The sequence below is a fragment of the Scatophagus argus genome, chromosome 18, assembly GCF_020382885.2.
Source record: "Scatophagus argus isolate fScaArg1 chromosome 18, fScaArg1.pri, whole genome shotgun sequence".
Lineage (NCBI taxonomy): Eukaryota > Metazoa > Chordata > Actinopteri > Scatophagidae > Scatophagus > Scatophagus argus.
Window position 1 is genome coordinate 1,173,680 of NC_058510.1, and position 16,455 is coordinate 1,190,134.

Consider the following 16,455-nt stretch of genomic DNA (forward strand, 5'->3'; position numbering starts at 1 on the left):
TAATGTAGGAGATTATCACTATGATCTTCCACAACAAGTCAAAGAAGTTTGATTGCTTCATTTAAATGAGATGTGCGTCCTGAATATGTAAAAAGGCCCATTAAGGATGCAAGTAATCTCCTGAGACAAACACAGTATTTGTTAAAGAACTCAGAAGCGAGTTGAAAGTAACATGAGCTGAATTCTCCTCTGAAGCCACAGGGGAGCATTTCTTGATTGTGTGCAGTTCCACATGAGTATTCTCTTTGGTTGCTTCTCTACAAAGACCCGCACTCCAAAGGAAGGCAGATGAAAAGAAAATACAAAGTCCATTTCTTCTGCTGCTCAGCACAGACTTGTCGGTTGTTATTATGTGGATTTCTTCTGGGCTCTTCAAGGAGAAAATAAAAGGTTCAGCGGTGGTCAGTCCTTTGAAGTGACACAGGCCATCGCTAAAGTTGTTTTAAGGAGGCTCAGGAAGTCTGAATACTAATTAGCTCTGTTTTTTTCTTCCTCATCATTTCAAGGAGAGAAGAAGAGCTGCATTATTGACCGAAACAATCTGCACATTTGTAATAGAATCATACTTAGAAATGCTGTGGACAGCTCATGACTTTGAAGGGTTTTTTGCTTGTATTGATACATGTTTTGTTTGTTTTAGACACAGAAAAAAACAAAGTCAGGTGACCTTCACTGTGTCAGTCATGTGACCTATGGTTGCAGTTTGGTTAGGCAAAGTGAACTTCATAGGACCCAATCTAAACGCTGACGCTGTCATTATTCTACAGTTATTACACTATGCAATCAAAAACGCCTTCATGCTGAGAGCTGCATGAGAAGATCTGTGGGCTACCACTCTGTTAGCTTAGCTAGCAGCTAGCCTGGCTCCGTCTCAAGGTCACAAATTCCACATTTTTAGTTGATTTAATGCTCAGAATTGAATGATACATGTCTGAGCTTAGCATAAAGACTGGAAAGACAGGGAAACAACTGGCCAAGCTAACCCCTGGCTGCCGTACGGACACGATGAGTCATATAGACCTTCTCATCTCAGCAAGAAAGTAAAAAAGTTATTTCCCAAAATGTCAAACTATTTCTTTAAGTTTCCATTTCTGCACTTTCACCGTTAGTTTCCAGTTGTGGCTCAGGTTTGGTATGTGGTATAGAAAATAGCACGTTTGTCATAACATGCAGCTGTGTTAAACATTAGATCGTGAAGCCTTTAAATCCTTTGTATATAATGCGCCTTGATGTTTTTCTCTCCGTCTGAATGAAAAGAACACTTATCCAGTGGAGTTGAGTGTGTGCGCGCCTCTTGAATAGGCAAATTTACACTCAGATAGTGAAATATAGCTTAGATCAAGAGCTAATCCTTCTCAGACGCACAGGGAAATAAGCTGCAAATATTTAAATAAGCATGCTGTTTTTCCATTCTTCCACTGAAAAAACAAAAGCAGCCATTTTATTCACGTTTCCATTCATGCACTCAGGATAAAGGAAATTATTGTAAGATGGTACTTTATTGGTTTCAAGAGAGATGGAATTGCACCAGCCCAGAGTATCCTTGATTTAAAGCATTTGACGTTTACAGTAAGTTGATCTACTCCAAAGTCATCTTACACAAACCATCAGCTCACTGTTGTTTAGAATCCAGTTTTTAATATTTAGATGAACTATAAAAAGCACATTAAAACATTTTCTCATTTTAGTTACAAAAATGGGTCACCTAGAGGGCTTCTCATTGCATTCACAGAAGGATCTGAACAGTGGATGTCTAACAGTTATTTCTCTCTTTAACAAAAATCCCCACCCAAAATATATAAACTTAATTGCTTAACCAAGGTATATACAGGGCATAACATCCTTGCATCTTACAGGTTATCAAGAAAGTTTGAGGTATACAACCAAAATAAAAGGCCTGTCAGAAAAACAAAACAGAAAAAAACAACAAATAGAATTAAATAAAGGAAAAATGAATGCCATGATTGCTTCCTACTAGCACAGGATCACAACATTAGTGGGAGATGTTGCCGTATACGTGCTGGTGGGATACTTCCAGTTGTTTCACCTACGGTCACAAGGGCAAAACAGCAAATAACCTCAAGCTTTGGACTGTTAATATATACAAAGGGCATACAAGTCTAATTTAGCAATAGAGAATTGTTTGAATGCTCGCTTTATTTGCTTCATGACAGGTACACAGTATGTGTTCGACAGAAAAATCCCAGAATTATAAATTCATTTGACTGAATGACATCTTTATCTTACACTGTATATCTAACCAGAATTAAAGAGCCGGAAGCAGAATCTGATACACATGCAAGTTTTGAAAGTGGATTCAGAAATAACAGTATTGTACAAAATAATAATTACAGTTTTTTTTATAATTATCAAAATACACCTTCTTTCTTAGCACCTCTTTATATTTTTTGTGTTTTTTGAACGAGCACCATTGTAGTCGTTTTCATACAGCACCTGGAGAATCCAGAGAGGAGGTCTGTGTCCCCTCTCGTGGTTACCTCCGATTCACCCTCCTCCTGCCACGCGTTCAAATGTCCTTCACCTTTGCTCCATAACGTGGTTAAGTCATGTGGTTCGAGCCCTACAAGGGCAGCAAGTATTTTCCTGGGTTACACGTACATACATGGAAAGACATGTTTGCTACACCATCTCTTATTCAAAACTTGCATGTGGCATAGAAAAGGGTGGGGGGCGAGAAATGGGGTTTGGTGGTACCCAAAACGTCTCAACTTGACTTTCTTTGCTGTCCCCATCAAGTCCTCTTTTTTTCGTTTTTTTATTTAGCCAAGGAAGCAGACGGGCCCAACTTCAAACCCAAACTTCTGGTTAGGGTCCCCAAAGTCAGTCAACATGACATCGATGATTGGAACCTGATCGATTTTGGGAGTATTAATCTCCATCACAGTCTTTCCATAGCCCTTCCTCGTCTGCAGCAAGAGAGACACAAACATAGAGACAAAGAGGAATCAATTACATGAGCAAATCACAGAAAAACCCACATTTTCTCACTGCACCTTTTCTGTGCACTGATCACAAAGCCAGTTCATAAATTTCCTTAAGACCTGAGCTACTGAGGAAACGTTGCTAATGTGATCTAATGCTAATGTCTGCTAATGTTTTCACAGTCAGCAGCTACAGCCAAATGGATGAGAAATTGACTGGCTTTTATTTCAAACACCAGAGTGAATGTGTCAGAAATCACGCTTGATTCTTGCTGGAGAAAAAAAAAAGCCATCTGAGGAGTTCCTTTCTTAATGGCCGTAGCTAAAAGACTAGACTTCCTGTTATCTATGAGCCGGGCTTACCGCACATCCGTCTGAGAGGGCCTTGATGTAAGGGTTATTGTCGTAGGACATCTCCTCGTCGTTGGCGCCCAGGAAGCGCAGCGCCTTGTCGTAGCTGTCGCTGGTGGCGTCGTGCCACGCCACAGACTGGTGGCAGCTGTAGGTGAAGTTTTGCCTGGCCGAGGCTGTCAGTAGTCTGAGGAAGGTCATCTGTACCATGTTTATTGAGTTTCCATCTGCGTCAACATAGGAGAGCTGTCGGCGGGCAAGCACAGACAAACTGAGAGGTTAAGGGCAAGAAGAAAACACGAGTCCACGATTTCATTTAAACAGCATTTGTCTCTAAAAAACAAAAAGTAAAAGTACAAGAAATTCGGAAAGAAATATGTAAAAAATTAAGGGTTAGGGTAGGGTTAGTGTTAACCCTCAAGGTTAATAATAAGCAGAGTTTGTTTAACATGTTTTGGTGACGATAGCCAGCTTTGTATCCACATGAACATCTGGCCACATTATTTTAACATGAAGCCGTTTAACCTGCCTGAATTCATGTGTAAAATAAGTTCAGGGAGAAATGAAAGGGAATTATATAAATACAATTAAGTCGGTTGTTGATTAAAACTGAAGGCACTTAAATGATCTCAGACGTATTGTGTGAGAACAGGCAGCTGATCGGAAGAATTTAATTTGACATCAAGAAGATGTACTGAGGCAACTCACGGCACAACAGCTTTCCAATCTGAAATCCAATCTGAAATCCAGCAGTGTGACTGGAAGGAGTATATGATGAGTTCAGTCAGAGGCTGAACTAACCACACACAGACCCACACCACTGATGCCTTGCTCGTTAGCTTGTGGCTAATGCACAGTAAAGTATTGTGGCTGTTTGGGGCGAATAAACACAAACCCTGACGTGAACCTGAACTTGTGCCCTCAGTATGTCGCCAGGAGATGCGCTGTAACTCCAGTCACAGTCGGTCTTTTAAAGTGGAAATACATCAGCACAACAGCAGCGTGATGGAGCAGGACAAACGTGTTTCATTCATTTCTGAGATCGAGAAACAGAAGCTGGTGTTCACTGAGACAATTTTTAACTGTTCAAGGGCAGAGTGGAGACTGCTGGAGCTCTACTCGAACCCTCTGATGTTTTATTGACGCTCTGTTCTTTGTGTGGAACGGGCTGAGAATTGTAATGTTGCAACGATGAAAACAAGATTATTTTAAGTTGGCCAATCTTGTTCATGATAAAAGAATATCACTTGCACTTTGAGCATTCTCCTCTCTGGCGTTGCCTAAAATATGAATGCTGCAACCATTAGGGTGGTTTGGGACTACTTTATGGGGAGCAACTCTGGGTCACTGTTTCATGGTGGTGGTGCTGCTATTCACAGCTGGAGTCTCTGCACAGGTGCATGGGAGAATATGTGGAAAATATAACAGACTTACTATTTTGCCTCGTTTAAATTCACTGAACCATGACCCAGGGACTTCTTTAGGCCATGAAGATATTCTGACCTGTGGAAAACAAAACCAGACTGAGCTCATTAACAGCAGACATTATCACTGGCAGTACTAGTTTTTTGTTATGAATCATGCAGTGAGCATGAAGCGAATCCTGTGTGTGCTTTGTTGGATTAAAGCGCAGCCTCAAGTGAAGCATCAGTTTGGAAGAAGATAAACATGTCTAAATATCTTTGAAATATTGTTTCACAAACTTCACACAGTCAGATTGTTCTACACTGTTTGCCTTTTGATGGATTTTGTGTTTTTCGCAGAAAACTAAATATCAAATGTGTACAAGCTTAGCCCTGAAGGAAATCAATGGCTTCCTTTGAGGACTTCTTCTGATACCAATTTAATATGATGGTTTAATATTTGATGAGAAATGACGATTGGAAAACAGGCAGTTATGAAGGCAGTTATCATGTGTGTACAAATCCACTCACTCCATTAGACTTCTTATCTGGATAGATGCAGGTTTCGCCCCCAGCAGTGAAGTTACAGTAGACTTTGAAGGAATCCCCGGAGCAGCCCTGGTTTGGATCAATCCAGTATTCGCCTGAGGACAACCAAGCACACATCCTGTTCTACTAGTGTCCACAGAAATCGGCTCAAAGCTCTTTTTCTTCAGAATCGTTGATCCTATGTGAAATCCCACTTTAAAGTAATTTACTGCTCATTTTCATGGCTTCCACACAGCTAGATAAGATGCTGTCACTCAGCCTGAAGTAAGAGTAGTAATGATAAAGCAGTACACAATGCTGTTTCATTCTTACTGCTTCAGTTTGGATGTTGAAGGCGTCTGATGGCCCAGAAGTCATGTAAAAAGACGGCAAACACTGCGCACGTATTTATTAAAGTAAACTAAAAGAAACCAAAGGAAGAGAATTCTAACACCGGTGAGCTTGTCTCAGGGGGATATGAAGTCTCTTTTGTCCTGTGATTGGGTTCGGCTTACCATCGGGGAACTCTGGGTGGCAGAGCTGCAGATCTTTGCACGTTCTGGCCGGGTTGTTCTGCGTGCCCATGGGGTACTTCATGCGTTCAATGTCCTGTTTGAGGTTGTTGAGTGAGCCGAAGATGTCCTCCATGCCCTCGCCGTAGTCCATCATGGCTGCATCTGACTGCATGTCACTGGAACGCTTGGTCTTCTTGGGCGAATGGATGGGCAGCGGCTGGATAACTTCACCCGGTGGGCCCTGTGGGGGGTGGTGGCAAAGATTTTTCAATTTCGCACAATGTTTTTGTCTTATGACCGGTAAGGCAAACAGCAGTAATGGTTTGAAATACTTACAGGAGGACCAGGAGGACCAATTGTACCAGTGTCTCCTTTTGGACCAGCAGGACCCTGAGATAAAAACAGACAATGGATCATCCAAATGCATCCAACACACACACAGAGTGACAAAATGCCTTTAAAAACAAATGGTACGCACAGATGAACCCTTGGATCCCTTGGGACCTTGAGGACCCTGCATGAGACGGGACAAAAGCACAGCAGTTTGGCAAAGTCATTCTATCATCAGCATAGAATCTAAATGACTGCATCTGTAAAGGACTTACGGGCAGGCCGGGGGGACCTGGAGGTCCAAGAGGACCAGCAGAACCAGAGATACCCTGCGATAAAAGAAGAGCAGATGTAAAAGAAATAGTGGAGACTGAAAGCAAAAGGCACAGGACTGAATCTTTAGTTTATGAATAACATAAGATGCTTTCATTTGAAATGTGAGACTTTTATGAACTGAGATTTTATTTTAGCCATCAAGAGAAACCAAACGCTGCATTTGTGTGGTGAGGAAATGAAAGTAGATTTTCAGGCCTTAAAGTCCAAATGCTGAGTTGAATGAAAACTTTTTTTTGAGGTCCTTGTGCTCTGACAAAAAGGGGACATTATGATTTCATTAGGCCTAATCTCCAGATACTTAATCCAACCCATCACCTTAAATCAGAACGGCAGGGCCGGCTGAGAGCCACGGCAGGACAGAATTCACATTCAGTCTGTGTTTATTTAAAAATGGATGAAGGCTGTCGTTGTTGAGGCCGAGCCTTCAGTGCTGAGTGGAGGACTGAGAGGTTGAAAAAATATTTTAATTTTCTGTGCTTCAGACAGAAACTTTTATCCATGTTATCCACAATGCAGAATGGTATCACAGTCGGATACATAAATGACTACAGTGGAAACGAGTGTTGAAGAGAAGATCTGCAGCACGCAGTTCAAGGTGTTCCATGGAGAAATGGAAAATGGTTGGATGCCTGCTAAAATAGTGGAAAAGTATAAATAAATGTTATGTAAAAATGTAAAAAATGTAAAAAGTTCTTTCACACAGACAAAGGCTCTCTAAAAAACAAGATGCCTCAAAGGCATATGATTCTTTACTTCCTCATATGACTCTTTACTTCTTTTGAGCATTATGAATGAGAAATATGTCAGATCTGTGGATACGACACAGGAGTGAATGATGCCCACGGCTCGCCTGTGTTCAGTGGCTTTTATTCAGCAGCAAATGACGGTGGCAAAGACCTGTGGCTAAAAAAATGTTACGAGGCGGAGAGGAGCGTGTGAATGGAGTCATCAATTACTTACACTGTCGCCCTTGTTACCAGGAGAACCTTGGGGTCCGGGCAAACCTCTGTCTCCCTTCTCTCCTTGCTCACCAGGGGGTCCAATCAGGCCGATCAAACCGGGGTGACCCTGCAGGACAAAAAACAGTTTAGCAGCCAGCCGGTTTGTTTGCCTGCAGGTGTGACGAGGGCGAAACTTCACGGCGAAGAGCGAGAAGTTTCATTAGAGCCTCTGACATTAGAAGCGAAATGTCTTTCCCGCAGTGGAGGGCAAAAACAGGCGAAAAAAAATGCAACACTTGAGAACACAAAGATGATGAATTTGAAAAAGGTCGGCTCTGACTGTTTAAAAGACGCAACACGGCGCCTCCATTGTGTGCTCTCACACTCCCATGTCAGTGTGTGGGAGGCAAATTAGATAGACTAATGTGTGCCGTCTGAATATCCTGTGCTGTTATATTTCACCAGCAAATTTGACAGAGGCAGCGCAGAAAAGAGCGAGATTAGACCGATTAGAGTGATACATCACATTCTGCTGCATATTCAGCCCTGCAAGAGGTTTTCTCACAGCAGCTACGGAAAAAAAACTCATTTTGTTTCCTAAATGTCAACATAAGCCTACATTAGTATTAACGCTGCTTGGAAATTCAAAAAGACGTCCTGATCTTCATCTGCTGCACAGAAGCTTTGCGAGCAGCCGCTGTCGATTTCAGGTTCATTTTTCAGCCTGGGAAACGAAAGCAGCCTGCAGGTGGACACAAGAAAACGGCCTGCACTCACCTTTTCACCTTTAGACCCAGGATCACCTTTCAGACCAGGAAGACCAGGAGGACCCTGAACAACAACAACAACAATGTTAAAAAATCAATTTCACTCAGAGAAGCACAAAAAAGAGTCATGAAAGGGTGAGGAAAACCTGAAGCAGAAAATGACCAAGAAACGTCGCTCATACGGAGGGAAAAAACAGCAGGAAAGATAAAAACTGCACAATGTGATGGGTTACACTGCACAAAAAATATTTAGCCGTTCGTCCTGGTGTCGCACATCACACATTTTCGTCATTTGGATGACGTTTTGCTTTCTTTCTCGCGATGCTCAAACCGAAAACAGAGGCCACGTCCGGACCTCAACGAACGGCCAGCTACGTCCCAATTATTTATTCAGCTTATTTTCCCAACAAAGTTTTTTAGTTATTTCTTTATTTACATGATGGTTCCAGTGTTTTTGCCTTTAACGCCAACATGACGGGATTGTTTAGCTTCTTTCTTTATTGAGTTTACAGGAAGTTTACTTTATCGGGGTTTGAGACTTTGGCCCTGATGCAAACCATCTATATTTTACAGATCTGTCTGCGGGGGACAGATGGTGAGGTGAGACGTACCGTACAGTGAAACTGTAACATTGGAATAAGTCTAACCTGACTGGAAACGAGGAGAAACTTACTGTCCAGCTCTGTGAGAAGTGAAGAAATATCCCTGCAGCTGCAGCCGACAGACAGATCATGAGAGACAAAGGAGATATTGTGCATACTAACCATGGGACCAGGAGGACCGTCTTGTCCTGGGGAGCCGGGTAGTCCTTGTTCACCCTGTGAAAAGCCGTTCAGTTGTAGTGAGCCTTGTAGCCTGCTGTATTTTCTCTGGCCTGCCATTGATTTTCTGTGCCCAGCACAATGATTAATAGCCCAAACAGGGGAAAAAAGTGTGCTGAAATAAACAAGTGAAACTAAAGTATAAGCCAAATGGATGTATTGATTATTCCATGAAGTCTATCATCATGGCTTGGCAGACCTTTGTGTGTGTACGTGTGTGTGTGTGTGTGAACATGCATGTCTGCTTAATGTGTCAGATTGATGTTGCAGCTCAGACTTACAACAGGGCCTGGGATTCCACGCAGACCCTCTGGACCAGGCTTTCCTGGAGGTCCCTGGGGTCCAACTGGTCCAGTTTTACCTGCCGGACCTTCGGAACCTGCCTCACCCTGTATGGGGGTTAGGGTTAGGGTTAGGAAATGACAGCGGGGTTCATCTCATATTGAATAATTTTTCATTAAATCTGCTGATGTTGATCTGATTTTTTACTGAAAAGGCTGCAGTGGTACATCTGAATCTAAATGATAAAATCATTTGCACTGTTTGGTAATGGTTTAAAATAAAATATTCTACATGTGCAACGACTTGTTGTTAGGTTTTCTTCTTTCTCAGAGTATTTTCATCAGAACTCCGCTGCAGGCTGCTTTTAGCTTTAAATTATTCTGCAACGGTATGCAGTGTGGAGATTGGGTAAATGGGGACAAGTGAAAACACAGTTATCAAGTGTTCCTGTTCTTCCAAATGAGGTTCAGAACCGGCACAACAATAGATGGTGCTGGAGCCTGTTGTGTTTAAGGTCATGAGAAAATTATGGCCTCAAGGTGGCCGTGCGCCTCAGCTGATCAGCTGTAGTCTGAAACACATCGATACGCGCAGAGACGAGGCAAAGTCATGGGCGTATTCGAGCTGCGAGCTATTTACAGATTAAAGGCTTATTGCAAAGTGGTCAGACGTACTTTATGGAATCAAGTATGGAATTAACACCTGCAGCTTTTTTTGAATTTCAAGATTCAACTTGCAGATTTTCAAGCACACATTCGAGGTTGATTTCCAGGTTTAAGAACGTAATAAAATGTAATCCTTAAAGGTGATCATCCTGGATTAGTATGTAGCCACTAACAGCATAAAACACATACAGTAGTACGGAAGGTACTCGGGGGATTAGCCCAGAGGAGAGTCATCGTTTTACAGCTGTAACCGACTCTGCTTCTGTCAGACGTACAGACTGATGTGACAAAACAAGCGCCATCTCACAGAGCTTCGTTCAGATTGTCACTAAAAAGAGAACAGCAGGAGAACTCTGAATACCTGAGGGCTAAACATAAACTGTGTTTACTCCTTTTGTCGATCCTGAAATTAAGCCGCAGCACAGTGCAAGAAACGTGAATCTTAGTTTTACTCAAATCGGCTGCATCCATAAATTTACATCTAATTTACAGTGGAAATTAAATTTCTCCTGCATTGTTGTGCTTTTAATTCCAGTTGGGGAACAATGCGGTGGGGCTGTGAGGGTGGAGGCAGCAGCAGCAGCAGCAGCAGCAGCAGCAGAGGGACTTGCTGAGACGGCTTTACTGTGCGAAGGATGAATTGATTTTGTTACCTTAGCGCCCTTCTCTCCTTGCCTGCCCTCTGCACCAGCAGCACCCGGAGGTCCCTGAGGAGGATGACATTGCTTTAGCATTTCAACACAGAATCAACACACACTGAGGCTTGCACTCCAAAATCACACACTCTGTCTTTTTCCTTCAAATTTCGTGATCTGGACTGGGACGCATGTATGAGCAAGAAGGTCAAAATTCAAGGTCCAACGCTGTGATGAAGCAGTACGTCCCACTTACTGCGTGGGACAGTAACACATAGCACAGAACTCATCACTGTACAGGTTATTCTCTCCTTTCTAAATGATGCACAACATCCTGTATGAAGGAGGAGCGATCGTCACCGCCACAGACTCGGTCAGGTCATCTCCCCAGCCGCTTGGCATTTCAGTTTACTTTTATTAGATTTCCTATTGAACAATTGTCTTGCCTTATAAATACTTTGCGGGTGCCGTCTTTGAGCAGGGATGGTAATCCAATGCCCTTGAATGTGGACTACTTCAGTTGTGTCAACATCCATTTGAGTGACTTGGACATGCTTTTGTCTGCCACAAAAAAACCCATGCACTTGTGCAGCTGTTTACCAATACACACACACACACACACACACACACACGCACACACACAGCCTGTCTGAGGCTGGCAGGTCGTCTTTTCTTTCTGGTCAGGTTCACCTTCGGGCCCACAGTGATTTCTTTCAACTCCACCTCCAGTCGTCCCTCTTAAAAAATGCTCTCCATCCTAATTCTGCTCTCATCTGGCCGACTGAGGCCTGAGTGCTGCTGACTGAGAGCCCATAATACGACTTCGTCTCCCGCCTTGCAGCTTTCATCTTCTGCTGGTGTGTGCCTCTTACTGCTGGTGAAGAGGCAGGCTCTTCATCAGCACAATGGATCATTTCAATTGTAGCACCATATCCAGCAGCATTGTGCAGGTGTGCTCTTCTCGTCAGGGCAGCCTTTTTGTTGGCTCGGTGGCATCAGGTGTAGGAGACGCACATTATTACCATGCCATGACTGAATAAAATTTCCAAAAGTTACTGAGAAAGGACAAAAGGGGAAAAAGATGTATAGTGACCCGAACCCAAATAAAAAAAGTGCTAAAGCCAAACGAGGTTAATTACTTTTTACATTTTCATTTTTCAAGAAGCAAAGGTGAATACATTTCCAATATCAAGGCATTAAGCAAATCAGATGGTTTGCTGCAATGTTAAAAGGACTTTTTGTACAATCTGTGCTGCAGACTGATTTAAGGATTGCTGCACATTTCGACAGGCAAAATGCTGAGGAGACACAAAAAGGACCAACAAATCCTAAACAACTCCTGCCGCGGGATTACGCATTCAAAGCAGCGAGCTGTCGGAGGGCAGAGGGGATCATCTCAGGTCCCAGTTTTTTCTTCTAGGTGATTAAAGACCTGTGAGTGATAAAATAGCCCCTTTCCTTACCATAATCCCCAGACCATTTAGGTGCAGCATACGCTGATACCATGCTAAATACTCAGAATGTAAATTTGATTAGAAAAGCAATCAACCCTGCTTTAAAAATGCATGATGCCCCCCCCTTTGGACAGACCTTAGAGTCTGTCTTTGAAATGCAGTCAGTCACTTGAGTCGGGGACTTTTTCTTTAGCTTCTCATTTTCATGTGGACTTTGAGCATCACTTCATATTGGAAATATGTTAATGTTCCATCTTTGATGCATGCATTCAGAGAGCAGCTCACTGGCTTCAGACCACCATATCTGTCACCTCTCTATAACCTGCACGGGAAAGGACGCCGTAGAGTGAGAACGGACGCCAGAGAAACATTAACTTCACATACAACACACCTAAATCCAGTGAGCCAACACAGTGTAATAAGAGGAGTGAGCATCAGCACACGTTGACATGGCGGACTGCTGGCCCTGAATGCATTCTGCTGTCAGCCTACACATGACCAAGTTAATGCCTGTTTGAGAAGTAACCAGCGACTCTGCCCTCTGACGTTAGGCTACTGTGAAGCTAACTGCACAGTGATGTTAGCATGATGTCATTTAGCTAATGTCAAGCTGCATGTTAAGGCTAACGTTACAGCTAGTAGTAGATTAGCTCTAGAAACTGTTTCACGCAAATGTCAATTTTTAAACATTAAATTGAGGGCTTGCTTGTTCGCTGCGTTGTCCTCACACAGGCACTAACTTTATTCTTCCACATGTGTATGCTAACAGCACAACACATTCATGCTCACAGTCTGCCATGTCAGCGCCTTTTGAGGTATTCTATTTCAGGTATCAGGTATTTGCGGGTTTTGCATTTGGTTTGACCCCTCTGGCCACCGTAGCTAAAGCCAGCTCTCCTACCCCCGTGTCATAACCTCTTTACAACTTGTCCACGTCCACGTTATGCTTTTGTTTTGCTCTCGCTGTCAGTCAGCCAGGCGTGGATCAATAATGTGTCAGACCTGCTATATCTCTATCTCCCTTCCCACAAGGACGTAAATGAGTTTGGAAGAGACGACTCCCTTTTCCACCTATTTTTTGGTAAGCCTTTTCAATTTCTTGCAGAGAAAAAAAGGGAATGATTTTCACATCTTGCCATTCATTTCTCAATAGGCTCTGAGGCGGATTTCTTCACAGAAAGCCCGACGCCTTGACCCCTTAAATCTCCCACTTTGTTTTCCTCCATTCTACTTTTAATGAAAATGAATCTCTCCTGCTTTACTGCCAAGATTGAGTTGCTGAGGAGGAGTTGCTGCAAAATGAGGCGGGATACCAGTCTGCTGGAGCCACAGTGCAATGCCAACAGATACACACTCCATTCATCTATTTTAGAACAGGGCTCAGACATTTCACACGGGCTTGTTGAGTCACGGCTTTAAAACTGACAAAAGCTTTTTTCAGCAAGACATTTCGCATCAAAACAACTCATTCTTGTCATGATGAAATGCCAGCAGCGGGACCATCAGACCGGTCTATCTTGGAATATCGCCCAGAAGCTCACCAGCGATGCACACTCAAATAAAACATACTGCAGTAATTTTAGTTTTAATGCCGACAAACTTACTCTCTTGCCAGGTGGTCCGGGTGGGCCAGCTTCTCCTGATGGACCTGGAGGTCCCTGAAAGCGAGCGAGGAAACAGGAGATGCAATTAAAAGACAATAAAACAAGTTCTACTAACAAATTCTTGTGTTAATTTCGATGGGCACACCAGACTTCACTAAATCTCTTGTTGTGTTTGCCAAAAGGACAATAACACAGAGAGCAAATTGGCATTTCGGGCCTACTGAAGCTCAGGATAGTCCTGAAGTGTTCAACAAAACCCAGCGCTGGATGAGGCGCTGCTGGAGATGATGCACACTGTACTCCCTGATACACTCTGATCCAATTATCTCTGAGTTAATTGCAATGCAATCAAACCCTTTTTTCACCATGTGCATTGGTAAATATTTTGCAGCACTGAAAATAGAAAGTTATTCAGAGTTGAATATGAATAACAGAAGGATGTACACGCTTTGCACTGACAGTCTGAGCCATCACACAAAGTTTATCATATTTTAATGGAGCTTCTCCACACTGTTTGTAGCAAATCAGCACACAATAAAAATTCAAATATGTAACATTCATGGAGTAAATAAAATATGTTGTGTGTTTTCCATTGGCAGTGATAAAGGCTCATTTACATTCATAAATATTAACACGAGCTGTTGCACTTTACACAGGGCCAGCATATTACTGTTTGACTTTTATTTCTAATCATACTTAATGAATCTGCAGAGCAAATAAGTCGGGGAGTTTGGAGTAAATATCACAAATTAAAATGCTGCAGTGAAAATTATTTACTGACTAGATACAATCACAGCTTTTACTGCAGGCAAACTTGTGGACTGCTGTAATGTAAAATCAACATAAACATAAACGATACTTGTTTGCACACAGAGACGAAAAAGCTGTTAAGATCATTTGATTACATTGTTGTAAAATGTCCCCTGAGTGAGCCGTGGACAGTACATTAACACACTGTATACTCTGGCAGCGACTTACCGGCTGACCGGCCTCACCATCTTCTCCCTTCTCTCCTGGTTCTCCATCAGTGCCCTGTGAAACAGAGGTGTGCTGTTACTGTCTGCCACCAAAAATATTCATCCTAACAACCACACCGTTTCATTTATGGATTTAACAAAAGCCTGTGATCAGCTGCGGTAAATATTCCTTTAAACTTCCAAACTTACAGCAACACCTGGCTCTCCGGGAGGTCCAGGGTCTCCAGGGAATCCAACGGGACCCTTTAAGGCAGAGAAATGAGATGCATCAGAGTAGTAAAAGAAACCCGAGGCGCCGCTGCTGAGACATAATTTCCCATGATGCACGTATTAAGGACGTGGTTAGTAATTTAGACAGCGATTTAGCTCTGGTGTGCCTGGTTACAACGAGTGACGGCAATTTGATGGACTTAATGATGATGCTGCAAATCCATGAGAAAAGGCCTCATGGCGTTCCATTACCATGCAGGTGAAAAATATAATCTCCCCCAGTAAAAAAAGGCTTTATAGCTCCTGAACGTGTTCTAGGATTAAACTGCCTGCTCCAAGGCCGGAGGGGCATCTCCTTTAAAGCAGCACAGCTGAGCCTGTCAGTCCTGGGAAACACTTATCACATTTTGAGAGTAGCTGGCGGACTTACGGGATTGCCCTTTGGACCGTCATCTCCGGGGGGTCCTTTGGCACCAGCAGGTCCAGCAGCTCCGGGCGGGCCGGCCTCTCCTTTCTCTCCTCTCTCGCCTTTAGGTCCCTACAGCAGTGTGGGGAGGTGGGGGTGGACAAGCATTACATCAGTACCACAGGAGGCAGCACGTTTTAAAGAGTCTATGCTGGACCGAACGGAGTCCAAAGGCTGCTGAGGGGAACTGGTTCCTCAAAGAACAGTCCCAAGTTTTCAGCACCAGGACCTCTTGAATACGATGTTAGATGTTAGAGTAATCTCAAAGGCACAATGCATTTCAAGCATGGAGAAAATGAAGACCATGTTTCCTGGGAACGCCACACTCCCTAATGGGAACAAACATGTTGGACGTGATTCTCACATCATGATTCATATTTAATCCCCTTTCAGCGTCTGTCACTGCACTAAACTTTGAAATCTCCGTCTTCTGAAGCTCCGTTTGTGCTGACAGAAGGCTGCGCTCTTCCTGTTTTGCGATTAAGCACTTTTGATTCGTGGCGAGAAGGAATTCAGCAGATTCTCTGAATTGTGATTTGGTGGTGAATGTGCTGATAATTTGAATGATAGATTGTCCTGCTTGTCTCGCTTTGCTGCGCTACATTTTCATTTGTTCTTTTCTTTTCAGTGGCTTCTTACAAGACAACAAAAAGCTGTAGTTTATGTATTTATTCAGGGAGCGTTTGCTGGATGGCCTCATCACACTCACAGCTTCCACCTGGACATAACTGTATTAGTTATTCTTGTTCCAGTGCCATCAGTACTAAATGTTTATGCTTTGATATAAAAGAGTTAATCTGCACACTGACTTTGGAAATGTCAATGACTCCAGCAGTATGATGGGGGACTAGCAGGAGACATTATGAATGCCTGTAATCAGGCTCCTCTGACACTCCCCCCTGGAGAAAGGCCATCTTTTCAATCTGCTGTACCTCAGTAATGATGAAGGAGGCAGCAGAGCTAATTGAACCATCAGTGATGACTGTTTGCTGGAAGTTAGAAAAGAACAAATCTGTCTGGTAGTAACACAAAGTAAATATGTAATGGTTGGTAAATCAACATACAGTCTCTCAAAATGTATTAAAATCAAATCTGACGCTCAGTATAACAAACACTATAATCTGAACAGTTAACGCAGAAGACTTACAAAAACCAAGTCCTTCACCACTGCTCCATTAGAGCCATCAAAACTAAAAGCTGCACTCAGCAAAGTGGATGTCTGCTGTTT

General features: G+C 42.9%; 1 protein-coding gene across 5 annotated transcripts in view; it reads right to left on the minus strand.

The window, feature by feature from the left end:
* Positions 1 to 1,621: 1,621 nt before the first annotated feature.
* Positions 1,622 to 16,455, minus strand: part of col11a1a (collagen, type XI, alpha 1a) — a 66,729-nt gene continuing 51,895 nt past the window's right edge. For all 5 annotated transcript variants that reach the window (XM_046371674.1, XM_046371679.1, XM_046371678.1 and 2 more), the window contains 17 exons: positions 15,192 to 15,299; positions 14,741 to 14,794; positions 14,553 to 14,606; positions 13,575 to 13,628; positions 10,535 to 10,588; positions 9,216 to 9,323; positions 8,878 to 8,931; positions 8,124 to 8,177; positions 7,366 to 7,473; positions 6,345 to 6,398; positions 6,218 to 6,253; positions 6,076 to 6,129; positions 5,740 to 5,980; positions 5,228 to 5,340; positions 4,728 to 4,796; positions 3,306 to 3,539; positions 1,622 to 2,927 (listed from right to left, as the gene is read on the minus strand). In XM_046371674.1, coding sequence (XP_046227630.1) covers positions 2,781 to 2,927; positions 3,306 to 3,539; positions 4,728 to 4,796; positions 5,228 to 5,340; positions 5,740 to 5,980; positions 6,076 to 6,129; positions 6,218 to 6,253; positions 6,345 to 6,398; positions 7,366 to 7,473; positions 8,124 to 8,177; positions 8,878 to 8,931; positions 9,216 to 9,323; positions 10,535 to 10,588; positions 13,575 to 13,628; positions 14,553 to 14,606; positions 14,741 to 14,794; positions 15,192 to 15,299 — 1,596 coding nt within the window. In that variant the 3' untranslated portion in view covers positions 1,622 to 2,780. The remainder of the gene's footprint in view (positions 2,928 to 3,305; positions 3,540 to 4,727; positions 4,797 to 5,227; positions 5,341 to 5,739; positions 5,981 to 6,075; positions 6,130 to 6,217; positions 6,254 to 6,344; positions 6,399 to 7,365; positions 7,474 to 8,123; positions 8,178 to 8,877; positions 8,932 to 9,215; positions 9,324 to 10,534; positions 10,589 to 13,574; positions 13,629 to 14,552; positions 14,607 to 14,740; positions 14,795 to 15,191; positions 15,300 to 16,455) is intronic.